At 39.9% G+C, this 26,651-nt stretch overlaps 1 protein-coding gene across 2 annotated transcripts in view; it reads left to right on the top strand.

The window, feature by feature from the left end:
- The first annotated feature begins 7,050 nt into the window (after positions 1–7,050).
- Positions 7,051–26,651, top strand: part of LOC108713916 (atlastin-3) — a 33,479-nt gene continuing 13,878 nt past the window's right edge. The window contains exons 1-8 of one of the 2 annotated variants that reach the window (XM_018257633.2): positions 7,051–7,202; positions 18,107–18,315; positions 19,251–19,394; positions 19,932–20,036; positions 22,273–22,323; positions 24,376–24,432; positions 25,930–26,022; positions 26,326–26,464. In XM_018257633.2, the coding sequence (XP_018113122.1) occupies positions 7,196–7,202; positions 18,107–18,315; positions 19,251–19,394; positions 19,932–20,036; positions 22,273–22,323; positions 24,376–24,432; positions 25,930–26,022; positions 26,326–26,464 (805 nt within the window). In that variant the 5' untranslated portion in view covers positions 7,051–7,195. Of the gene's footprint in view, positions 7,203–15,174; positions 15,300–18,106; positions 18,316–19,250; positions 19,395–19,931; positions 20,037–22,272; positions 22,324–24,375; positions 24,433–25,929; positions 26,023–26,325; positions 26,465–26,651 lie in introns of those variants that run through there. The other variant, XM_018257634.2, reaches the window with a different exon arrangement.

The raw sequence follows: 26,651 nt of genomic DNA on the forward strand, positions 1-26,651 counted from the left end.
AGCCCAAGTCCCGCCCCCTGTCTCTTTGCTACAAACCCTGCTCATGTTTGTTAGTGCAGCTGCATAGTTCTCTCATTCTCTATTGTCTCCTTGTTACCGTTTATTACTAGCAAACAGTGGTGTAAATAAATGTTACTGAGCCCCACAGCAAAATAACTTTAGGGCTCCTTAAATATCCAGAAGTTGTCGTCTTTTACCACTATATATTAAATGTACTCGTTAATTAGGGCCTCATGAGGTGAGGTCCCCATACCACTTGGGCCCCCCCTGCAGATGTAGGGTCTGCTACTCTGTAGTTATGCCTGGGGTTGCCACCTTTTCTGGAAAAAAATACCGGCCTTCCTATATATTTATCTTTTTTCCCTATTAATAACATTGGGATCATCCATCATTTTTACCGACCAGGCCGGTAAAATCAGGACCGCCATCAGAAATCACAGGGCCCCATACGACAAAATTTCCTGGGCCCCCTGAACTGCGCCCACCCGAAGCCCCACCTACAGGTCCGCCCCCACCACACAGTAAAAAAAAAAAAATATATTGGTGGCTAGGGTTCCCTTATGTTAAAAAAAAAAAAAAAAGAGATTGGTGTTCAGGGCCCCCCATAAAAACCTTTTGTGGCCAGGGCCCCCCCCCATTAAAAAATATTGGTGGCTAGGACCCCACATGAGAAAAAAAAATTGGTGGCCAAAATTGGTGGCCAGGCCCCCACCTACATTATAAGAAAATTGGTGGCCCCTTAAACGTCCATGCCTTCCCGAAGTCAGCAGCTCTCAGAAAGATGGAGAGCCCGGCTAATCAAGTATCTGTGGCGTGGCCGGGCCCCCTTACCCTCGGGGCCCCCTACAACTCTCCCCCCTGTCCCCCCCTGATGGCTGCCCTGGGTAAAATACTGGCCAGGTGGCAACACTATTAGCAAACTTTGTGCCTGTTGGGTAATCAGGGGTGTTTCTGCCACAAGGCAAGTTTTTTCCCAGAAAAGGTGGCAACCCTAGAGGCAAGGTGAGTACCTTGCCTCAGACGGCAAAAAGCCGCTCCTTATAACTTTAAGAGCTGAATTTCCAGTTTTTAAACCAGAAATTCAGCTTTTCTAGCGCAGACAGTGCAATTTAGCTCTCTGCGCTAGCGATGTGGCCCCCCTGGACCCCCGTCGGAGATTCTAAAGTAAGCGCGACGGGTGGGGGGCGGCATTTCAAACGCTGCCTCAGGCGGCAAAACAGCCTGGAGCGCGCCTGTGGGTAACCATGCATATTGATCACGTATACAATGGCCACTGCTGTTGCTAGTAATGTTTTAAACATTTTACTAAAATTAAAGATGAAAAGTAGAAGGAAGGACAATCATTTTAGTTAGAAAGGTTTTGATAATGAGGGATAAATGGGACTTAAATAGAGCCATAAATAAAAGGCTGTATTTCTTCTATGTCCTTTTGGGCTCTGACAGAAGGGCATTTTTAGCTGCGTTCCCCTGCGTTTCGGTTTCATGCGTTCAGCCAAAGGGGAGCGCAGGAGTAGGTGCACTGGATTGTTTTCAATGGGGCTTTACTCACACAGATGCATGGTTACATAGCTATGTAGTTAAATTGGGTTGAAAAAAGACAAAGTCCATCAAGTTCAACCCCTCCAAATGAAAACCCAGCATCCATACACACCCCTCCATACTTTCACATAAATTAAATATACCCATATCTATACTAACTATAGAGTTTAGTATCACAATAGCCTTTGATATTATGTCTGTCCAAAAAGTCATCCAAGCCATTCTTAAAGGCATTAACTAAATCAGCCATCACAACATCACCCGGCAGTACATTCCACAACTTCACTATCCTGACTGTGAAAAGGTCCCCTGCTATTTGTCTATAATGTCCTCTAATGTACTTGTAAAGTGTAATCATGTCCCCTCGCAAGCGCCTTTTTTCCAGAGAAAACAACCCCGACCTTGACAGTCTACCCTCTTAATTTAAGACTTCCATTCCTCTAACCAATTTAGTTGCACATCTCTGTACTCTTTCCAGCTCCTTTATATCCCTCTTAAGGACTGGAGTCCAAAACTGCACTGCATCCTCCAGATGAGGCCTCACCAGGGACCTACGTATAAAGAGGCATAATTATGTTTTCATCCCTTGAGTTAATGCCTTTTTTATGCAGTTCAGTTTTTTTCAGATTGTTCCATTAACAAATTTTTTTAAATTTTTTACAGTTTTTTCAAAATAAAAGTTTAGCGTTCCTGTCTCTGGTGAGCTGACAGACTCAAACTGTTACAATTTTGCAACATTTAGTTGATACATTTCTCAGCAGCATCTCTGGAATATTAGCAACTATTGTATGAAGTCTAACAGTTGCCTTTATTGAAACCCATGGATTCTGCTCAGCACGGACAATGATAAAATGTATCAATTTAGAACAGTTTACAGGGTCGCTGACCCCCTACCCCCACCCCATCCCAGAGCTCCTTTAGAAGGTGAAAATTTAAACTTTACATTTCAATATTATAAGAACAGTCGCACATAGAAAATAGAAAGTCATTGGAAAAAGTCTTTATTTCTAGAGAACAAATAAACTTAACTGAAAAATGTATTGGAACTTCCTTGAATAACCCCTTTCAGTATATATATATATATATATATATATATATATATATATATATATATATATATATATATATATATATATATATATATATATATATATTGTAATTATAATGCTACTTGTTCTCCCAGTGTTTCATTTTATATATTGTACAGCTCTGCATGTCCTTATACCAGTTTATAAATAAGGTTATACATACTTTCATACATATATACTTTCAATAGAATCTTATTAGAGCTGAGTGTTCCACCTGTCTTCAAGAGTGGGAGTCCAGTCCCCATAACAACCACAGTATCCCCATCCCCCCTAGTGTATCATATATTATATCTCTCACCAGTTACATGCAGCACCGTTTCTAAGACACTAGCTGCCTTAGGCAATGCAATGCCCCCCCCCCCCAGTATTTAGATTTTCCTGCTCTGGAGGGAGCAATTTCTTTGCCAGGTAACCCAGTCGGTGCTGCTGCCTGAGGTGAGTTTTTTCAATTTGCCTCATTGATGCAGCACCCCTAGGCACATGACTTATCTGTGTCATGCAGTGTGGGCTCCATTACAGTGGAGAATACAAGAGACAGTAGCTGTAATAATGTGCAGGGACAGTGGCGGAACTACCGGGGGAGCAGGGGGTGTGAGCGGGCCAGGGCCCGCACCCCCTCAGGGCCCCCCGGCAGCGCCGCGCGCCACTAAAACCCCTGCGAGGGGGGCGGGGGCCCGTCTGCACATCACGCACCAGGGCCCGCCCCCCTCTTCTTACGGTACTGTGCAGGGAGTGGGACCCTCCTGCTGTCAAGTAATCACAGCTCCCTTTAACCTTAGATTGAGAAAATTGATTGAATGCACCTTATTTACTATTGTAAGTGGCCAGTCCTGCAGCAGTCACAGAATATATACTGCTACTGAATAATGAAAAGAAAGTTCCTTCATGTTAACAGGTGACTACATGCAGGAACTTGCTTTAGTGTACTGTCAGAACAAGAACTGCTGTCAACCTAGTAGTAGTAGTAGTAGTGGTAGTAGTAGTAGTAGTAGAAGCTGTCATTCTCTGACAACAGGTGAATCACCTGCTTATTTGAAGGGACTTACTTTCTTGTGATATAATATAAGTTTATATATATAAGGTTGTGGTAGTGCCGGAATCCAACATCAGTCCTAGGTGCTCCCCCTTCACTTACCGTTCTTATACCAGACTGGCAGATGCTCTGTACAGTATGTGTAAATAGCCCCCCCTCAGCTCCACCATCAAAGTTACCTGTAAATTGCAGGCTACAGGCTTTTTATTTGTACACAAGAACAAGGAAACCCACTGAAGCTGCCATCCTAGGCACAGGCCCTATATATATATATAAAAAAAATTGTCCCTGGGTGGTGGTCCTCCAGCTCAAGAAATGCCTGCACTCTTGGCTGGAGGTGGTTGTTCAGGAAAAGCAGGAGCGCCATCCTCCAGCTGTCACAGAACTCCTGGGCGAGGTCACACGTGGCGATTTTAGGTTGCGTTTTTAAAAATGTGCGGCCGAGCGTAAATACGAGCAAAATTAAACCCTATTGAAAATAATGGAATTCACACTATAGCAATTCCCACTGGGCGATTGCGAGCCAACATCCACCAAGCAACAGCAGTATTTGTGGTTTTCAGCAGCATTGCCAATATGCCAAGGAAACACCATATTATTGAATTCTATGGGATCCTCAGGTTTGCAAATACACTACACTAAAATATACCGTGTTTTCAATATGGCGGCGAGATGGATTATGCATATACATTTTTGCAGCATTGTATGCTGATGACGTAAGTATTCCTGCATTTTACATTTTTTATTTGTGGTCCCACCAATTTATAATGCATTTCATTGGGTGCATTTCCCTAATTTTAAGTAATGTTTTCCCAGATTTTTCATCAAAATCTTGTCCCGATGTACCCAAACACTGCTTTTTTTCTCTCTATGAATGCTATTATTTGTGAAATAAAGAGGTTTAAAATACTAACCAGATGTATATTTTGCCATGGTTCTGCCTAGAAATGGTGAATTCCAGTTAGTCTGCCCCTTATACAGTCCTGCACCAATTACTTATTGCTTAAGGTTGTGAATGTGACTGGCAGAGAGTCTTGCACATGCCCCCAATAGCGTAACATCAACGCTGCACTGTTTAACCGTTGTTATTAACACAGTAAGTATTGTGTCTCAAAGTAAAACAGATTCATGTGCGACTATCATTTCAGTACTTGAAGAAAAACGTATCTTAAGACATTTCCCTGATTTTACATTTTTCCCAGATTTCATATAATTTTTTTTCTGGTCCCCTGAAAAATGTAAAATGGTGGTTGTACTGTAAATTGCTTTTCCACTTGGCTTTTTTTCACTAAAGTTTACTAAAATTCTTCAGAGTGAAGTTCAATGAGAAAAAACAGAAATGCATGTTGGGAAAAGAAACCAACATGCTGAAAAATACTTATTATCATGTGTGTGGTTTTCACTGGCGTATTTAAACTCACGGTCACCCACACGTTTTTAATAACGTAACGTAAAAACACCACGTGTAACCTTGCCCTTACATTCTTTGCTGTTTTTGCCATGAGACAAGGTGTAAATGTTGCCTCCTGGTGGTACGTTACCAGAGATGGATCAAATTCACCACTGCTAAATTGAAGAGACAAATTTCTCTTTTTTTTTACCAGAAGTTTGAATTTTTTAATTGTAATTGCATTCTATACATTAACACAGGAGCGCCCATACTTAACTAATGCTGGGTCTACTTTTAGTGATGGTGTCCCATGGAATATTACTTAAATATTATATTGATTTATGAGAGAATATATATTACTATATTTAACAGACGACTATTTGTTATGTAACCATAACGTAATAAATATATGAATGAAAAGCATGAAATAGGAGGGTGCTATAGACAAGCTGTTTGTTGACAGGGTCTTGTGATCTACTGATCACCAGCTAAAGGTCTACTGGTAGATCCCGATCTACCTTTTTGCACCCCTGCATTAACAAATCCATTATACCTAGCCTCAGTCCATGTGGCCCAGCAGCCAAGAAACACCCCTGCTTCCATCTAGGGTTGAAGACAGCTACAAGGCCCGTAGTTATTATAGTTCATCAGGAAGTGTATGTGGGTTGGTCATGTTGGAAGTAGAAAGACATGGCACAAGAGGTAGGTGGTTCTTGGCTGCTATTGAAGTGTTTTCCTTGTCACTCACTGACATCACCAGTTATTAGAAAAAGCCAACAGCCAGTAGCAGTAGCAGAACTAGCCATCTGGTCTAGGTGCAAAATTTGCTCCAGACAGCCTAAACATTTTGATGTATTATTATTTTTAATTTATTACAATATATGCATTGTGTTTGCTCAGGTTTCCCCAGCTCGCTGTAGATGGGGGATTTGATTGTAAGCTCTTCTGGAACATACTTATATGAATGTCTAAAAATCATCTATCACTGAATAATATGAATATGATGGTGCTTTATAAATCAAGGATAACATTTGAACAAATTATCTTTTAGACATGGGAATGTCAATATTATGGGTAGCAAAAACAAGCCATATAGAATGTAACAATCCACAACTTCAGTCAACATAGTGTCCCTTGTATGTTCCCAGATCATGGGTCTGGCCCCTGTTGGAAGCCCAGGGGGTTTCAGATTTATCTGTATTTTCTTATTACTATTAACAAACACTGCTATCAGTAATTTCCCAACAACACATATCTTACCAAATACTTTCCCCTTTAAATCACAATTATTAGTCCCAAGGACTATGCAATTCATCTGCAAGTAGCCAATCTCAGTTTTCCTGATAGCCTATATTTTACTATGACCCCTGGAGGAAAAAAGCTACATAGCCACTATGCAAGTGAATGGATTGACTATGCAGTGGCAATCAGGGAGTTGAAAGCAGAGATAATGGATGAGCTAAAGCATATATCTGAGCAACGGAGAGGTATCACATGGACCAGCTGCAATGGGGGAATTTAGTCCTGCTTAAATTTTTGTTGTAGAATCTAGTATTACAGAGGATTATGGGAGTTGTAATTTTTAGCAGCTGAATGGGCTTCACATTCATTTTTACTGAAGCCAGTAAAAGGAATAATAGCCTAAGACCCTGGTATCTGCATTTGTATGCAACATCTTATTTTCCCTGTCTACATTGCATTTCAAGGTAACAATTGATCCATTCTCCATTACATGAGTATGTCCTCTTTAATATCAATATGTGCCAACATGAGGTTTAGATTTATTTTATCATTCTGCTTTTCTTGCTTTTCTACCTCTCTGGCTCTGCTCCTCCTTTCCCCTCCCTTCTGTCTCATAGCTATGTGTCATCAACCTTCTGCCAAATATCAGCCAAAATCTGATGTGCTTAGCTGGTGCTGTGAGTCACATTCTCTGACTCAGGAAGCTACTGTGCCTCCTTCCTGGGTGTGAGCCTCTGATTTGATATTGTTGTAACTTTAGTATATTATACCATGCCCTATTCTTATCAGCATTAACTTATACTTATTTATTATTAGCATTCCTATTCTGCCTATTTCCAGGCTGCAACTGAAAAAGCTGACTGATTGCTGTGGGTCACTGCCCCTTTCAACGAAAAAAACCACATGGATGGTGAGTGTTCAAAGTTAATAGGTTTTTTTTTTTTTGCTTAGCTTCCTTTTCAGACCCTCTTTAAGTTATATTCAGTTCTGACTTACAAACAACTGCTTGGTTATTAAGGTAACTTTGCCCTAGCTTCAGGTCCAGGCAATCTATAGAGTCTGCTGCTGCAAGACTTTATGATTTATTGGACCTGTGGAGGGCTGTTTAAAGGAGAACTAAAGCCTAACTAATGAAGTAGGCTAGAAGTGATGTACATTATGTTTTGGGCTTCTGTACCAACCCAATGCAACCGCAGCCATTTAGCAGGGAAGATTTGTGCCTCCAAAGATGCCCCAATAGCTCCCCATCTTCTTTTCTGCTGATTCACTGCATGTGCTGAGCTTAGGGACCAACTCACAATATACAGTACACATAGAATATGTCACAATCTAAGGCTGATTAATGATTAGTAATTAATAGTGATAATTACTACATGGCAGCACAGAAACCAGTGCAAGTAGCATCAGAATTTAATAATCAGACTTGTAACATCAGTTTATATTTCAGGCCAACCTCATTTACTGCTTGATAATTTGCGACAACCCCAAAGCTTAGCTGCTCAGAGCCCACCGAGCATGTGAGTGTCGTAGACACTTTCCAAGATGATGACCCCCATTGCTGCTATTGAAAAGCTCAAACTTTAGGCTGGTGCAACAAGTTCAGTATAAAAATATGGCATTTTTAGCCATATTCATTTCTGTCCTTTAAGCTTGAACTGTACTTGAAAAGCAATGACCTATTTAAAACCTCAGTCCAGACATGTCTAGCTGCAAGATAGCCCGTGGCGTAACTACCGGGGGAGCAGGGACCGCACCCCCGCAGGGCCCCCCCGGCAGATCACGTGCACTGCAGCCGGCCGGAGTCGGCTGCAGGCGCAAAGAAAACGCGCACAGACAAGGGGGGGGGCTGGCTGCACTGCCCGCACCAGGGCCTGCACCCACCTAGTTCCGTTACTGAAGATAGCATCTGCAATTCAAAGACTTGGGATTTCAGAACATATATTGTAAATATAAGAAAAATCCTAAATGGAAATTGCCATAGAACTCTTCTAAATTTATACACTGCCTGCATTGTATTAAAGGCAAATATAAAAGTGAACTACCCCCTTTAACCTCCCACCTTGTAGTGCTTGTCCTGCACCTAAACTATTTCATATGTTCTCAATCTTACAAAAAAATCTCTTGTTTTCTCAGGAAACAGATTTAATCAGCTTCCACCCTTGGGCCTCCGATTAACGCTTACAGAATTGTACAGGATTACATGTACAAAGCTCATTTAAAGGAAAACTAACACTTAACAAACAAGTAGAATAGAAATGCTATACATTTTGCCATTCTTTGCTAGTTCAATTAAAGACTCAGTAGCCCAGAGCATACTGAGTATATGCAGTGTCACTCAAACAATGCCTTTACAAGATTCAAAGTAGTGAGCTCCTGTGGATCATTACTGTTATAAGGCTGCTAAACCATTCTTCTGGTTTGGTAATTTCAATATATAAAATACATTAAATATTATTTTTAGGCTTTCATTTTTCTTTAAAGGAGCTCTAAAGCCTAAAAATTAATATGGCTAGACATGCTGTATTTTATATACTGAACTTAATGTAGTAATCCAGACATTCAGAAGCCCTATAACAGTAATTATCCATGTCTTCAATGCTGTACATAGGAACTCCCCATGTTGAATTACAATGGGCCATCTTTTGACTGTCAGTAACACTGTACATGCTCATTGGACTCTAAGCTGCTACCGAGAAGCGTGAAGTTAGGGGTTGATTATTAATCAATTCTGATGCAGAATGCACTAGTTTCTGAGCTGTCATTAGAGCAATGTAGTCTGGGCAGTGGGAGGGTTGGTGTTCTGACGGGAATGGGTCATGACATCAGGGGATGGAGGAGTGACGTGGTGATTGGCCAGTCACAGCGTCATTCAGGGAGAGTCCTGTCCAGATTTGGTAATTTGCTAAAAATTGTACAGGTGGCAATCATCATGAATCAATGTGAATCTGAACAAATTATCAATTAGTCTTGTATCCTGACTTACATTGTATATAATATCTACTGTATATTGTAAGTCCCTATGCTCAGGCAATTGACAGTAGCATAGAGCATGGATAGTTTTATGAAATAAGGTATAATGTGAGTTTCTTCATATTTGTTTTATAAAATGTTTGGTTAAGTTTATACGTAGCTACGACCTGTAACTAGTTAGAAATAGCTTTTATTGTTGTCCAGTGGCATAACTACCATAAGGGCAGAGGGTGTGACTGCACCCAGGTCTGCATGGGCACATGGGGCTGTAGTGATGTTTTCTACAGGGAAGATAGTATTTTGTGACCACAGGAAGCAACTGACTTGTTTCTTGTTAGCTACAAGAAAAACCTGCTATTCACTTAAAGTGTTGTCTGGAAAAAAACACCTATATTTTTATCTTTCTACCTTATGAATCAAGCAAATGTTTTACCAGCCAGGCCAGTAAAATCCTGGCCAGGTGGCAAAACAAATAACTTGTTACATAGTTACATAGTTAAATCAAGTTGAAAAACTACAAAGTCCATCAAGTTCAATCCCTCCAAATGAAAACCCAGCATCCATACACACCCCTCCCTACTTTAACATAAATTATATATACCCATATCTATACTAAATATAGAGTTTAGTATCACAATAGCCTTTGATATTATGTATGTCCCAGAAATCATCCAAGTCATTCTTAAAGGCATTAACAGAATCAGCCATCACAACATCACCCAGCAGTGCATTCCACAACCTCACTGTCCTCACGCTACTCCACTAACAACACTGGTCCAATTAGAAAATGTTCCATTTACCACCACTCTTTGTAGTCATCTTTTAGCCAGTTCTCTATCCAGGTATATGGACATAACTTTAGAGCGGAGACGCCAACCTGGATCTGATGGGATCCAGGGAACCATGCCCTCTCCATCTTGGAAATGAACCTGTTCTGTTTTTTCCCAGCCACACCCTTGATTGTACTCAATGCTTTGACAAGTTCTGAGGATTTTGCAATTCAGTGGTGGGCAGTAAAACTTACTGTAAGGTAAGATTGGGGCAAAATCCATTTGAGTTGATGTGTCCATAAAAGGCAGTCAAAAGCCTGGTCTCTGTAGATAATTTGCTATCCTAGGAAATATAAAGTAGCTAGACTTCAATTCTCTGCTCCACGCAAACACTGCCCACCTTCATGCAAAGCCTTGTCCCTTTTTGGAATGGTGGGCTACAATGTGTCATTAAATGCTTGGGCACTGTAGTGTGTCATGAAAACTTTTTTTACTCCTGATGTTTCAACAATGTAAAAAGGTATGTATTTTGGGGGGGGGGGTGGCTACAAAAAGTGGCCAAAAATCACCATGCTGCTTGTAGCAGTTAATTATTTCCCTCTTTCCATTTTTCAAATGTTTAGAGAAATGTTTGGAGATATGTAAATATAGGAGGTAAAGAGGTTTCTGCTTGACATAATGTACAGTATAGCAATGCAATTGTTGCTACTTGGGAATATCAAAATATAAAATTCAACATTTGGGAGAGTCGAATAACATATAATATTACTATAATACAATAATTACTATACAATTTGTAATAGGAATATGAAAATATAAAATTCAACATTTGGGAGAGACGAATAGCAGATATTAACTCTCATAATATTACTATAATACAATAATTACTGTACTATTTGTAAAAATGGCATATGTTGTTAAGTAAACTAGCACACAAACCAAAAAGAAATTATACAACTATGCTGGGGGTTTAAAAAACCAAGAAGACCAGTGGCTTAACTTTCAGGGCCCAGCTCCCACCCCCAAAAAATCATGGCCAGCTGCAATGTGAATAAAATTGTGGGTCACATTGTCCTTGTTTCAGTATTCCTGTTTTCTTCATTCTGACTAAAGATCCAGGCTGAAAGTACACTTCTCTTGCACCACGTTTTCTGTCCATATAAGCCTTGCATTTGGCTTGTTGACGTTTGGTAATGTCAGCAGTAGATGATTTTGTAGACACAGTATTTTGTGGAAGCTTGATGTCTGCAACATGTAACTTAGTACGCATCTGTCTGCCATGTAATAATTCAGCAGGAGATAATTGGGTTATTGCATGGCATGTTACTCTGTAGTTATGTAGGAACTTGGAAATACTTTTCAAGATTTCCCAGTAAGATTTGCTGTCTGTAGTGCTTCTTTCAGACTTCTGTTGAATCCATTTGCTTGTGGGTAATACACTGAAGATTTCCTATGCACAATATTCCTCTCTCTCAGAAAGGATTCAAACTCATATGAGACAAACTGTGGTCCGCTATCTGATATTAACTCAGTGACGTAAATAGAGGGGGCGGGCCCTGGCGTGGGACGCGATGTCGGGCCTCCCGCCCCCCTCCGTACACCCGGAACCACCCGGGAATCGTGGCGCGTGAGCTGCCGGGGGGGCCCTAAGGGGGTGCTGGCTCTGGCCCAATCGCACCCCCTGCTCCCCCGGTAGTTACACCACTGTATTAACTCCTTTGGATTACCTTCTCTGCTGAAGACTGTAGATAGAAATGTTATTACTGTAGCTGATGTTATATGAGAAACAAATGCAATTTCAGGCCATTTACTGTAATAGTCCATCAAGGTTATACCCAATCTACAGTCTATAGGAGCATCTGCAAAAGGACTGACACTATCAATAGCAAGTTTTTCCCATGCTGAATCAGGAAATGGTACTGGTTTTACATCTGGTCTCTTGTGTACAAGATTCTTTGCACAGCCCAGTGAAGTGTTGCTTTGTGGTGAAATTTTAGACACTGGCTGTGTGGCAGGCACTGGTGCTGTAGTAATGAGACCATCAACTAATTGTAAGTTTAATGCAGCAAAGAGATCCCTTCCAAGTATAGCAGTACCCTTATTCACAATGTAAAAGTCACATTTTGCAGTATTTGATTCAAATTGAATAGTCACTGGCAAGCAATCAAGCACAGGGATTGGATCCTTTAAGTAACTGACCAGTTTCAGGGCAGGTGCAACAAGCGAATATTTTGCAGATATTTCAAGAAAACATCCTTTGGTAGTCTATAGAAACAGCTGAACCTGTATCAAGCATCAGGTTAATGGAGTGTCCCTTGTCAGCAGAAGCAGTACTGACACTGACAGTGCGTATAAACGTGTCTGGAATAAATGTACCAGCTTTATCCACACTTAATACTGTAACATTTGTAGTAGTGATTTCATGAACATCTTTTGCAGAACTACGGCAGCTCTTAGCAAAATGTCCTACCTTTTTGCGGCACTGTTTAGCTTTTGCAGGACATGTAACATGATTTGCAGCGTGTTGTGTTGAACCACAGCGAAAGCAGTATTTTCTATTTGTATTTGCTGCACGGTTTTGCAGTGTAGGTGAATCCCTTTCCTTAACACTGTATTTTGCCTGTGACTGTGCACTATTAGGCCACAGTGTTGAATTCACAATCTGTACATTCCCAGCAGTTTCCTGACTGAGAGTTTGAGGGGTATATTTATCAGAGTGAAGTTCCGCCACTAGAGTGAAATTCCGCCACTCTCCATTCATTTCTATGGGATTTTTATATGCGTATTTATCAAAGGGTGAACTTTCACTTTCACCCATTGATAAATATGCCTTTCAAAATCCCATAGAAATGGATTGAGAGCTGCAGAATTTCATTTACCCCTGAGCCTCTGCCACTGCTGTTTCGATTTGGCTAGCAACTGTAATAGCCTTTGCAAGGGTTAAATCCTGCTCTAGGAGCAGTCTCTCTCTAATGCGAGGTGAGTTTGTTTTTTCCACTATCTGGTCTCTTAGCAATTCATCTGTTAAATTCCCAAACTCACAGGTAACAACCAGCTCTCTCAAAGCTGTTACAAATTGTTCTGTGGATTCGCCATTACATTGTCCACGTTGGCTGAATTTATATCTTTCAGCAACCACATTTACTCTTGGCACGAAAAAGTTCTTTATAGCAGTAAGAGCAGTTTCAGAAGTATCATCAGGTAATGGTAATGTATAGAATATACGCTGTCCCTCTGCTCCCAGGCAGTGAATAAGCAAAGCACGCTTTGTAGCAGCATTTTTATAAACACCACAACCTGTGATGCACAAAATAATCACAGATGACTCACAAGTTTGCATGCGGTGCAGGTCACTATCAGGCCCATGTACAGAGGAATCAGACCCAAGCCTCCCATATCCACAGGGTCTGCTTCCTCTGTAGTTATGCTACTGGGTAAGACACTTACAATATTTGGTCAGCAGTAGTGTCCGGTGCTGCCCTAGACACAGGACTTGCGAGTGTCCATTGGAGCATGTGCGATTATGTCAGATAAAATGTCATAGTGCAACAAGTGCTACCAAGGAACCCCCCTATCTCTGCTACCGGATTTGATAGGAAAGTATCTGGCAGCAGTGAAAGTGGCTTTTTTCCTCATAAGTTTTATGTACAATATAGGCATCTGATGACTGCCAGCCTAAAACTGCCACCCTAGGCACAAGCCCTAAAGTGCCTGCTGGTCAATACCAGCATGGTCTCCTACCTATACCCAAACTACTGCCTCATGGTTTACTTTCCCTCAATAGGGAAAAGTATATCCTACCTATAACCAAACTACTGCCTCATGGTTTACTTTCCCTCAGTAGTTTTACAATATCGTGTAATCACACAATCTGATTGTTAAGATGTGATTTTAAGGTAAACAAATGGCAGGCTGAAGTTCTGCACTTTTTGTCCTTTGCCAGAGTAGTCTGCTACTGCTGAGTAGTTCTCTAATACTGTAAAATGTAATCTTATAGGTCATTCAGGAAACATCAAATTATTGGGGTAGAAGGATGACTGTATGACCACCAAATATTGATAGTATAAAAGGAGCTGGTTCCCCACCCCAAATTGATGGGAGTTGTTTCTAACAGCTGAATGGCCCCAGTAAGCTACTGCTATAATGGAAGATGCAGGCCAGGATTTGTTGCAAGGCCACAAATGCCCATGCCTAGGGTAGCAAACTTTCATTAGTGGCAAGCCGACCAGCCGCACCATAACGGGCAATAGGGAGCCGGTTCGATCCGGCGCATCCATGTCTGTGCGCACGCTCACTCGGGGGTTGGGGACGGTGAGTGCCAAATCGGCCGGCTCTAGGACCTGGAGGCCTAGGGGCGCAATAAAAGGAAATACAACCCTGGGAAGGTGCATGTACCAAGGGAGATTACAGAAGAAAATTTGCAACACTGCAGACACTGTTTGTTATGTATCACCTGTGATCAGTGGATCAGTGCCCTGCAGTGGGTCTTGCCATTATAGGATAGAATGGGGACCAGTGTCACCTTTTAAATGTCCCATAGAAAGCAGGACAGTACAGATTTTGACAGCTCAACCCGCAGTCCTGGATTTGTTACTGAAATATCTTTCTCTTTGATTTTCTTCACTGATGAAGCTCGAGCAAAAGATACAACGTTTCTGAAACTTAATTAAAATAAAAGGCTTCTTGGCAGAATGCTCAGCAGCTGCACTTGGATACTTTTGTAACAATTTAAGATAAGCAAAGAAACAATTGTCACATGACTTGGGGCAGCTGGGAAATTGACAAAATGTCTAGCCCCATGTCAGATTTCAAAATTGAATATAAAAAAATCTGTTTGCTCTTTTGAGAAATTGATTTCAGTGCAGAATTCTGCTGGAGCAGCACTATTTGATTCATTTTGAAATTTTTTTTTTCCCATAACAGTATCCCTTTAAGACTAATGGCACACAAGGCTGATGATTACCTTTTCTCTGCCTGAGTTTTCTGTGTGTCATTTGCCTAAGAGGGTGATGGAAATGAGATCTAATAGATGATAATGGGAGATAAAAGAACATGCAAATCTGCAGCTTCACTATTAACCATCTTGAGCAGGAATGGGAGAGACGAGGTGGGCGGGACTTGAGCTGCAGTTGCAGATTTTGTGCCTGTCACTCACAGTTATGACCACTTCCTGTGGAAGACTGAACGGACACGCCCAGCCCTCATTTCAGCCCAGACACGGAGCAGAGAAGGTCTCTGTACTTCTGACATAATTACGTTTTCAAAAGGTAAAAAACTCAATTCAAAACCTTTTTTTCCTTGGGCACTATACATAGAGAAGGATAAGGGATGAGGATGATGCAATAGGTCCCTTGTTATGAGACAGATAATGCGAAAGATACGACAATGCTGTCAAATAGTTCACTTTATGTTTGTTTACTAATGTAGCAACAGCATTGAAAGTCCATAGCAAGCTGACTGCTCAGTTATAAGCCGGTGACCATAATGATTGTGTGAGTGATTAGTACAGTAGTTGTTGGCTGCTTTATATATTCACTTTAGAGGGCTTTGCAAAGAGACTATGTTGGATTCTGAGACAGTGTTGTTGGCTTTGCTTCATCGCCCCCTTATTAAAATGATCAGTAGTTTTAGCTATTTCTGTGTGAGTGCGAATAAAAGCAGTGCTGGTATGACTGTTTACCTTCTCTTCCTCCCTGGCCCTGACTTCTGAAACAATATAGCAGAAGCCAACTGATGAACAAAGATGGAAAAGAACTGACCCGGCTGCATTGTTTCAGCAGTACAGAAATATATGCACAATTGCAAATAAATTGACAGATCATTTTAAAACCACTGAAAAATATGAATTCATGTAGAAGAGAAAGTGGCTTCTATTTTCTTGCCTTGTCAAAAGCAATACATTGTTGGGGTAAAGATCCTCTTTTATCATAAAAATAAAAGTTGCTTTCAAACTACTTTTTCTGCCTATAATGACCAGGGTGAGAAACGGTGGCCTTCTTGGCATTCTTTCACTAGTAAAAAAAAAAAAACTGCCCTTCTTATTTTTTTGCTACCACTTGTCATTTAAACACACCCTCTTATAATTGTTTGCATGAGCGGTGCAGTACAACACCTCCTTTTGTTCCCTTTCACTCCCTGTTTCTTCACCTTGGGTTTCCAGATGTTGCAGAACTACAACTGCCAGTTTCATTTGACTTTGATTATATGTTGAAGAACACTGGGCGTTTAAGTTTAAAGGGGTTGTTCACCTTTTAACTTTTAGTATGATATTCTGAGTCAACTTGCAATTAGGGTTGCCACCTTTTTACAAAATTTTCACCGGCCAGTGATGGGGTGGGAACACAAGGGGGTGGGCCGTGATGTCAAAGGGGGTGGAGCCACGACATGCGATGGGCAGAAGGCAGCAAAAAGAGTAAGTATTGATCAGATTGGGGGCGGACCCAGGGCCTTTTTTAGGGGTATTACAAATTTACCGGCAGCTACATTGCTGGTAAAGTTGTAATACCGGCCCCGGCCTCGACAGGTGTTTTACCGGCTAGGCCCGTAAATTACCGGCCGGATGGCAACCCTCCTTGCAATTGGTTTTCATTATTTATTATTTGCGGTTTTTGAGTTATTTAGCTTTTTATTCAGCAGCTCTCCAGATTGCAGTTTACGTAATACGGTTGCTGGGGTTCAGATTACCCTAGCAACCATGCACTGATTTGAATAAGAGACTGGAATGTGAATAGCAGAGGGCCTCAATAGAAAGACGAGTAATAAAAAGTAGCAATAACAATACATGTGTATCCTTCGAGAGCATTTGTTTTTTAATGGGGTCAGTGACCCCCATATGAAAGCTGGAAAGATTCAGAAGAAGACAAATAATTCAAAAATAATTCAAAAACTATACAAATAAGACCAATGGAAATGTTGCTTAGAATTGGCCATTCTATAACATACTAAAAGTTAACTTAAAGGTGAACCACCCCTTTTAGAAGTTTTTTGGATATTTAACCTTACCACACGGATACCATTTGCTATGAATTCTGTATTCGATGTTTCATGTCACTATTGAGATATGTACTGTAAATATGTTTGAAATTCTTTACTATGTGCAATTTCTCACTATGATCATACATGGTTGTTTTTTCATGGAATGTTTTTTCTCTACATCTTTAATACATTGTATATTGTTTACTTTGGTTTTAATTTGTACTGTTTACATTTGTTTCAATCAAGTTGTTTTTCGTTGGTTGTTGTCTGTATAAAGATTCATTTCTTGTGGGTGGGAATTTAGCCCATGACTAAGTACCATGTAGGTACAAAACACGTAAGGCCTATGGAGATGCATTTATACTTTTAATTATGATCAATAAAGACACTTTTTAACTTATACTTTTGGCCCTGTGGATCCTTCTAAGTGTCAGATAGCCCTATTGATTTGTTCTGTATATCGCAGAACTACAACTGCCAGTTTCATTTAACTTTGATTATATGTTGAAGAACACTGGGAGTTTATGTCCGGCAGCATCTGGGGTCTCAAAATTAAAGTTAATATCACACACACATGGCATCAGCTTTAATTAGCCACAGGCCACATGGCATCATTATCTGCCTGTGTTTCAGCACTACTGACAAGTAAGACTCATATGGGGCAGATTTTGGCCTGCAAACGTAAAATAGTTTGTTTCAGGATAAAATCCGTCCTGAACAGGTGGATGCTGTGCTTGTCAGTGCATGTGGAAACTGGGAGGATGATAGCAGACTGGCATGTGAGAAACAGATAGTAATGAAGGAAACAGTGAAAAGTAATTTAACAACTATATATTTAGTGTTAAATATATATTTTATATATTTGAATATTTAAATGAGAATGGAATGCTAACTTTAACCTGGATTTTCCCTACAGCGCCTCTACCCAGAAAAAAACATGTGGTTGGCCAGTTCTCTTTTAAGAGTACATTTGAAAACTGTAATGCTGTTTCTCTGTATATCTTGTCAATAGCATCTTTGTTTCTTACTGAGTTGCAATATAAAAATACTGACACAGCATTTCCTCCCCTTTTCGGTTCTTCCTAATTTCTGCATGCAGACATGGCTTCTTCTGTACCTGGCCCGGTCCAGGTTGTGTTGGTACAAAAGGATGATCATTCTTTCCAGCTGGATGAAGAAGCTCTGGCCTCTGTACTACTTCAGGATGATATTCGGGATCTGGATGTTGTGGTTGTGTCAGTAGCAGGTGCTTTTCGCAAAGGGAAGTCATTCCTGTTGGACTTCATGCTGAGATATGTCTACAGTCAGGTAACTTCCTAGGGCACTGTGTTGGTTTAGAAATCAACCCAAGTTAACCTGGCCATATTCAGGCCAATAAAAACTGACAACTCGGTCTTTCCAGACAGAGTCGGCAGCCTATTGGCCCGTGTATGGGGCCCACAGACTTGCCTGTCCAATCTGGTTGAAAATCAAACATATATTTACTACGCAGGTTTGATATTACCATCCGATTAGGACTGCATTGGCACACTGATGTGGTCCTCATTCAGAGGGTTTGTAGGCACCTCCATATGATCTGATTTGGCCCAGCATTTGGTTGGCCAAACGGGACTCAGAGTTGCTTTTGACGACTCGCCAAACAAGCATGTCGTCTAGTGTATGGCCAGCTTTAGTTTCGGATGATCAAGATTATGACCATGTTTTAACATTAGTCTCTTACAAATACTGCATTATAGCAGTGGCAAAAATAAAAATTACTACGACACTAATCCAATGTCATTCTGCCAGATATTGTATTATACTTGTCAGTGTTTTTAAAACCAATAAAAATTGACCTTTAAAAATAAATAAATAAATCAATATTACTAGGAAAGTAATTTTCTTTGGTCCAACTGCCCAGACATGGAGGAAGGTGATCTGCTTAACAAATAATACAGAAAACTATATAAAATACACACTCCATATTAGAAGAGGAACGGAAGACATATATAGAATAGGACCCAGAAGGTCTGCTTTAAGATGCTATAGACACTCACTATTTATTGGCCCTTTGGGGGCTGTTTGGGCTGCTGGATTCCAGAATGCTGAACAAAAAGTTAAATCGTTAAAAAAATAAAAAATTACCAACTGCAGCTTGTTTGAGAAGGTCATGGTCTACATCATATTAAAAAATAATTTAAACCTTTTTAAACCATACTTCATTACATGGAGCATGTGACTGGAACTTTTTTTCCTCTTTGCAGAAAGAAGGTGGGGAAAAGAACTGGCTGGGTGGTGAAGACGAACCTCTTACTGGCTTCTCCTGGAAGGGGGGTTCTGAGCCAGACACCACAGGCATTCAGATCTGGAATGAGGTCTTCACTATGGAAAAACCTGATGGCAAGAAGGTGAGATACACAGAGCAGACACTTTCCTTTGTGAAAGATTCAGCAGAATACCAAATCTAATCCGAACCCTAAATTGCATATGTAAATTAGGAAACGAGAGAAAGAGAGAAAAAAAAGAGTAAAACATTTTTGGATTCCTTATTTGTGTAATGAAAAGTCACATGATTTTTTGGATTTCGATTGGATTCAGTCGAATCCGATTAAAATAGGCCGAATCCTGGATTTGTTGCATCCTTATTCTAAAGCAAACACACTACCAATGCAGGGTAATTATACCTTATAATTAAATGCATGCAAAACCCTCTTTTAATGATACTGGTCCTTTAATATAGCTTTGAGAGAATACATTGGTACTTGCTGAAAATAGGTGGGAGTGTGTGTATATATATATATATATATATATATATATATATATATATATATATATATGAATGCAAAAGCCTGAATGTTATCAGTGTGTATTCAGTTTTGCATCATTTTGTATGCTTTGTGCTTGCATTTGTAAATGAGCCCTAATGAATTGTGCTTCTGTTGCAGGTGGCTGTAGTACTCATGGATACACAGGGGGCATTTGATAGTCAATCAACCGTAAAGGACTGTGCCACAATATTTGCTTTGAGCACCATGACCAGCTCTATTCAGGTGAGAAGACCTATATTTAACACACTATTTTCCAAACCTGCATCCTTTAAAGCCTCTCCTCTCTCTAGGACTTTTATAACTTTTCCTAAATAGTTTGGGTTCTTCAGTCTGTGTTTATATTCACCCTAGGCCAGTGTTATTGTTTGCTGAAAACTGAACTGATCCTGATACTTCTGTAGTAGCACATACTTTTTTTTCTGGACCCTCTCTACAATATGGCCCAGTGAATGTAAAAGCCAAAAGCATATGTACCTGGCCCAGAGCTGCAGAGAGAATCCAAGAACAATAAGATTGAGGCATGGTATTCATACAGTAGTGCCCTGGGCCTGTGCAGTTTTCAGCATACAAGAAAACAGGCCTGGGGACGTGGGTAATAGATTGTAATCATTCCTTCCCCCTTAATTTACAGATAATAGTAGATAACCGATATGTTGTAAACCAAATATGTGGCCACGAGTCCCACCTTTAATTTGGATAGCATTTGAAACGTTTTTAAATTACTGTTTTAATGCATTTTATTTAATTTTGTCCCTCCTCTTCTTCTTTTAAGTAAAAAGTGAGTGCATCCTCCCATGCTGTAATACTATAATGCATGGTATGATGGGAGATGCTCTTCTGTTATGTGTAGGTATACTAGGAATATAATAAATCACTTTAAACCATTAACAGACTTTGGGAACAGCAAACACTTTAATGAGTATATCATGCAGCTATAACTGCTAAGGTTGGCACTGTAAGAGACTAGTGACATGTATTTGGGGCCTTTTCTTCTCCCATATTTGCATCCATAGTAAGGCATGTATGTTGTTATATTCTTTGCATCAGTAGAGGCATTAGTATGATAAGTTAAATTGTAATATTGTAGAGCATCAGAAATAGACTGCAAATAATAAGAACAATATAAAAAAGACCAATTTAAAAAAAAAAACAAAAAACTTAAAGTTACCTTAAATGTGAACTACCCCTTCATCCACTTATCTGCTGTACAATTAATGGCTTAGAGTTAGAGTTTCAGGGGGCTGACTGCCAGTGATGTAGATTCTGTGTAGGTTTCTCCAGCGAACTGGACCACAGTAAAAGGATTTATAACACATTTCGGTGCACCATGTGCAGGAGGTTCTTTAATGAACTAGCCTAGTACACTTACTCATATTTAACAAAACAAATGGAAAATTAGTCAGACGCTTAAAGATCAGCTTATTTGTTGACATAGTGAGATGAACATATATTTGCTTGATTTGGCCAGCCATATAATGCAACATATTGGATTGCTAATTGAACGTTTGGTTTTTAGGTTAATTATCGTATTATAACAGGGCCTATGCAGACATGGCAGGATTCATGACAGGGTATAACTCCACTTTTTGCATCAGTTATTCTATCCCTTAAATCATTTATTCTTCTCTTTGTTTGCTTCTGTTTTTCCACGCATATTCCATTACACTGTAATTTCTTTTCTTTACCATTGTTTACTTATTGAGCTGTTGCTGGACCACAGCTCACATCATCCTTGCAATCAGGAACTAAAGCATAGTGGGTGAAGTAATCCAGCGTTGGCTGGGGAGATAAAAGTTGGAAAACAGATTTGCTTGCTGTCCTGTTTTTTTTTTTATTTCTACAGAATATACCTGTATTTCTCCTTTTCTTCTAGACTTTTTTGTCTATATCTGTTTCTTTTTTTTCTCTTTCTCTCTCTGAACTCTGCTTGCCAAATTGACAGGCAACTACTTTGCATGGTCTTCTGAGACACAGGTAAGAATGCACTTGCTTTGCTGCAGTGATAAGGAAAATACAAAGGGACAAAATATGTAAACATTTTCCCCTCCACTTGTGATATTAAAGAGCAACGTTTTACTTATGCTCAGGCTTTCTGTCTATATATATATATATATATATATATATATATATATATATATATATATATATATATATATATATATATATATATATATATATATATATATATATATATTTTCTGTGAAACCAGCTTCTCACATGTAGACAGTACATGTTCTCCGCACTCACCATTGTGAAGATATCAATAAACCAATATTTAGGCACTATTAAGAAAGAACAACAAGGATTATCTTGGCACAAATTATGGGACCACAGGACTCCAAATTTTCTCTGTTACACTCGTCTTTATCATAAGATCAGTCCTTCAAAGCAATGTCGTCTTGTACTTTTTTTTTATTACACAAGCAATATCTTATCCTTGCTTCTTCTTACTCTCCAGATTTACAATTTATCTCAGAATATACAGGAGGATGATCTGCAGCAGCTACAGGTGAGGTCATGGAATCTACTTCTAAGGCAAGAATATGCAAGGCGATTGTATCGCTGTGTGCTTCATTTAAACTCATTTAAACTACAAAGAAATTAGGTGCGCGTGTATTCCTCAAGCATTACTGGAGTTCTAACTGCAATAAGTAAGCAAACATGGGGTCAAATGTGCCTTCTTTTATGTTCCCTGCAAACTGTATACATTGACTGTGCAATCTATGGTGTTGACAGTGAGGTATTAACCCATATCTGGGTTACATGTATCTCGAAGGGACCTATTATTTTTTATACTATTCAGAGTTGCTATTTAGTTTAACCCAACCAACAACTTTTTAAATAATATACTCTGTATGATTCCACTAGTGAGAGTATGTGGTGAGAAATTTAGGTCACTCCCCTATAGAACCAGAGCCAGCAGTGCAGGCAACACCAAAGGTCTTTGGATTTTGGGTTACATCCCCTTTAAATAGTTTTCATAGTTTAGATAATAATACAGTGGGTGGTACCAATATATTAGACTCCACCCCCAGTGTATTAAATCGGTAAAATGTTTCCCTGTGCCAGTGACCCTCTTCAGAAAATGATCACACCAGACCAGGGTTTTATCTGTCGTGCTGTGAAACATGCCAGGACTGGATCATTATCTAATAATAATAACTATTAAGCACTTTGTGATAATAGCTATTCTCATTAATTCACAGTAGACAGAATGCAAGGGGCTAAAACAAGTGCAACAATGTGGAAGTGTAAGGAGCTTGTTGGATTCAACTATCTTTAATGAATAGTCTTAGTATGTGTGCAGCCTTGCGTCCATCTGAGCTCAGATGCACTTGTGTAAATGAGCCCCGTGCAGGAACTCTGTATATAACACCTGCCTTTATCAAGCTATTATGTCCAAAGTTCCATTAGAGTTTTGCAAGTAGATCACAAATGGAAGAGCTGGAGGATATTTAACACATATACATGATTCCCATGAATGGCAGATTTTTTCACAATACTGATGCATAGCTCATGCCACTTCTCTTCTCACAGTTTGTAATTATGCAGCTTGTTTAGAGGCAACAGGTCCCCCATTCTGGGACATGAAAAAAAATTTGGGATGATAAAAAAAACTTGCCTTAATAAGTGTCCATAAAATTGCTCCTGCCTGCTGGCTGTGATTGTAAATTCCAAGACTGAAGAAAACTGCATTTAAATTATTTATACAATCTAAGTAAAGTCTGTTTTTGCGCAATAAACATGATAGAGAAGGATTTGGAATGATTTCTTAAATTGATGGTTCCCCTTTAAACGAGAAACAAACCCCTTATTAAAAAAGAACCCTACCCCGCATAGACCCTCCTCCCCCCAGCCTAGCTGCTACCCTGGGCAAATGCCCCTAACTTTTTACTTACCCCTCGATGTAGATTCAGGAATCGGAGTTCACGGCAGCCATCTTCCGGGTCTTTGTGTCTTCTTCCTGTGCTACAATTTCTGTAAATTTTGGCGCATGTGCAGTTGTTGCAAACCGGGAAATTGCTCCAACTGTGCATGCGCCACCACACCGGTCTCGTTGTCAGATTACCGAAGACCCGGAAGATGGCTGCTGTGAACTCCGATCCCTGAATCTGCACAGAGGGGTAAATGAAACATTAAAGGCATTTGCCCAGGGTAGCAGCTAGGCTGGGGAGCGGGGGGTCTATGTGGGTTAGGGTGGTAGGGTTTTATTTAATAAGGGGTTCGTTTCTCCCAACCTCAGCCAGCAGGAATCTATTAAACTGAATGGCAAACTTTGAACCTCCCTGTCCAGCCCAATCACCATGCAAGTGAACTCTGCGGGTATAGTACAAACTAGTATAATACAAAACTTTTATGTGTTCCTGTTCAGTCCATCATTTTGGGCATACAGTATGCATCAAATGGTAAAAATAATCTTAAATCAATTCCTGTATAAATAGTCAGTTGCAACATTCCCCTCTGTATGAGTGTATGTGCAGTGCACCTTAATGCCCTCTACTGTTGCAGTTCTGTTGATCTCCAAAATAAAGACACGTCTTACATCTCTTTCTTCTTTCAGCTGTTCACAGAGTATGGACGTTTGGCCATGGATGAAATCTTCCTGAAGCCTTTTCAGGTAATGTAATCTGAATAAAAGCTAAACTGCATCAGTGGTTTAAACTGGAGAGCAGTGACTGGTTTTTTTTTGTATTGCACTAGAAAGTATGTATCCTCCTCTAACATACCCAGTTAACAAAGGAAGTTTAACTTTTGATCCATGTGTTAAAGACCTTCTGACATAATAATTATTTGCTGTTAGGTCACAGTTGGTGAAACTGACCCTTTTATAGATATGTAGTGGATTTAAAATAAAAAAAATCAGAACCTACCTTATGACATAAATAAAACATCACCTCTATACGTCAGAGTGGGCTTTAATGCTGGGCTTTCCAAAGTTCTTTATCATGGGGTGCCTGTCCGTCGTTAGACTGCAGCATCCATGTGAAGGCCGGGGCCCACCAGATTGGCAGCTAGTATAAGGAACCTTCTCTCGGAACCCTGTCTTATGTTTTATCTGATTATGTTGGTCTGATGTTGACTCAATATTATTACATGTATGGGATCTATTATCTAGAATGGTTGGGACCTGGGCTAAGGGATCTTTCCATAATTTCAATCTCCATACCTTAAACCTGCTAAAAGACATTTAAACATAAAATAAACCAATAGGATTATTTCGCCACCAAAATCGTTTCATAAAGCTTAGTTAGAATCAAGTACAAAGTACTGTTTAATTATTACAGAGAAAAATATTTTTTTAAAAAATTTAAAGGAAGATGGCCTTTCTTTAACGTGGTGCTTTCTGGATAATGGGTTTCCGGATAAGGGGTCCTATACCTGTATTCGCTAGCAAAAGCACTGTTTCTCATTGTAATGGGATGTCATCAACATAAAAAAGTATGGCCCCCTAAATTCAGAACAAGTGCTAAGCTCCCTGGTCATGGCTCAATCTTCTGCCTGTAGCAGCCGCCTTTGGCCTCGGGAGGAGCCTTCAGTTACTCAGATGCCACCAGGTCTTAACTTGAGAAGAGCAAAGCAGATGTTCTGAATGAGCAAATGGGCATGTGAGTCTCCAAGGTTTTGGACAGAAGGCAACAGTTCAGGGAGTAGACGAAAAGCGTAGTCAGGCAAGCCAGGGTTGGTACAGGAGGAGTTCAAGCAGGGTCAGACAGGCAGTGGTCGGTATAGGTGGAGTTCAAGCAAGGTCAATCAGGCCAGGGTCGGTACAGGCAGCGCTCAAAGAATAGTCAGGCAGGCAAGGATCAATATCAGTAGAGTTCAGAATAGTCAGGCAGGCAAGGATCAAAACTGGAATCAAACAACGCAGAAATCGCACAAGTTAGAACCTAACAATGAGCAATGATCACAAGCCCAAAGCTCCTTTAAATACTTTGAATTTCGTGCCTTGGGTGTGATGATGTCACACGCACTGCGCGTAAAAGACAAGCAATCTATATGCAGAATGGCTTCATACTGGAGAAGCTTCCTGCATATTCAGTTAACAGCTGGGTTTCTAGCATAGCTATCTGCCACTTTAATCCATTTACTTGACTATTTCTTTCTTTCTTCGCAGACCCTGATGTTTTTAGTTAGGGACTGGAGCTTCCCATATGAATACCATTATGGAACAGAAGGAGGGATGAAATTCTTAGAGAAGAGATTAAGGGTGAGTACATTCTGCGTGGCAATTGTTTGCATGTATAATGGACTTTTGTTAGCCAAAGCATTGTAATTGAGCTAAAGAAGCAAGAACTGAGGGGAAGTGTAGACATTCTGCTATCCAGTCTCTGATTGGTTTGTATAAACGTGTGTGCTAGTGAGAGGCTGTGAAAATGTATTAATCTCCTTCTTTAGTTATACCAATATGTTATTTTTGTTGTGAACAAATTCAGTAAAGTTCAGTTGAATTACTTCATGCATTGGAACTCTCACTCAAATTATATGCTGCATTGTAACTCTCACTCTGTAGGTGAAGGAACATCAGCATGAAGAAATACAAAATGTGCGAAAACACATTCATTCTTGTTTCACTACCGTCAACTGCTTTCTGCTTCCACACCCGGGATTAAAGGTGGCAACCAGTCCACAGTTTGATGGTCGCCTGAAAGGTATGTTGTATTGTTGGATTTAAGAAGAGATGTATTGATGTGAAAATAATGTGAAAAGGATAGCCCATTCTAGTATTCATAATGCATAAGTTTTCAGACATTATTAGTTCAGCATGGTTACAGATACATGTATATATCTATATATATTTCTTTTTACACAAGCATACCTGATTCCAAAAATCATAAT

Source organism: Xenopus laevis, chromosome 4L (assembly GCF_017654675.1).
Source record: "Xenopus laevis strain J_2021 chromosome 4L, Xenopus_laevis_v10.1, whole genome shotgun sequence".
Taxonomy (NCBI): domain Eukaryota; kingdom Metazoa; phylum Chordata; class Amphibia; order Anura; family Pipidae; genus Xenopus; species Xenopus laevis.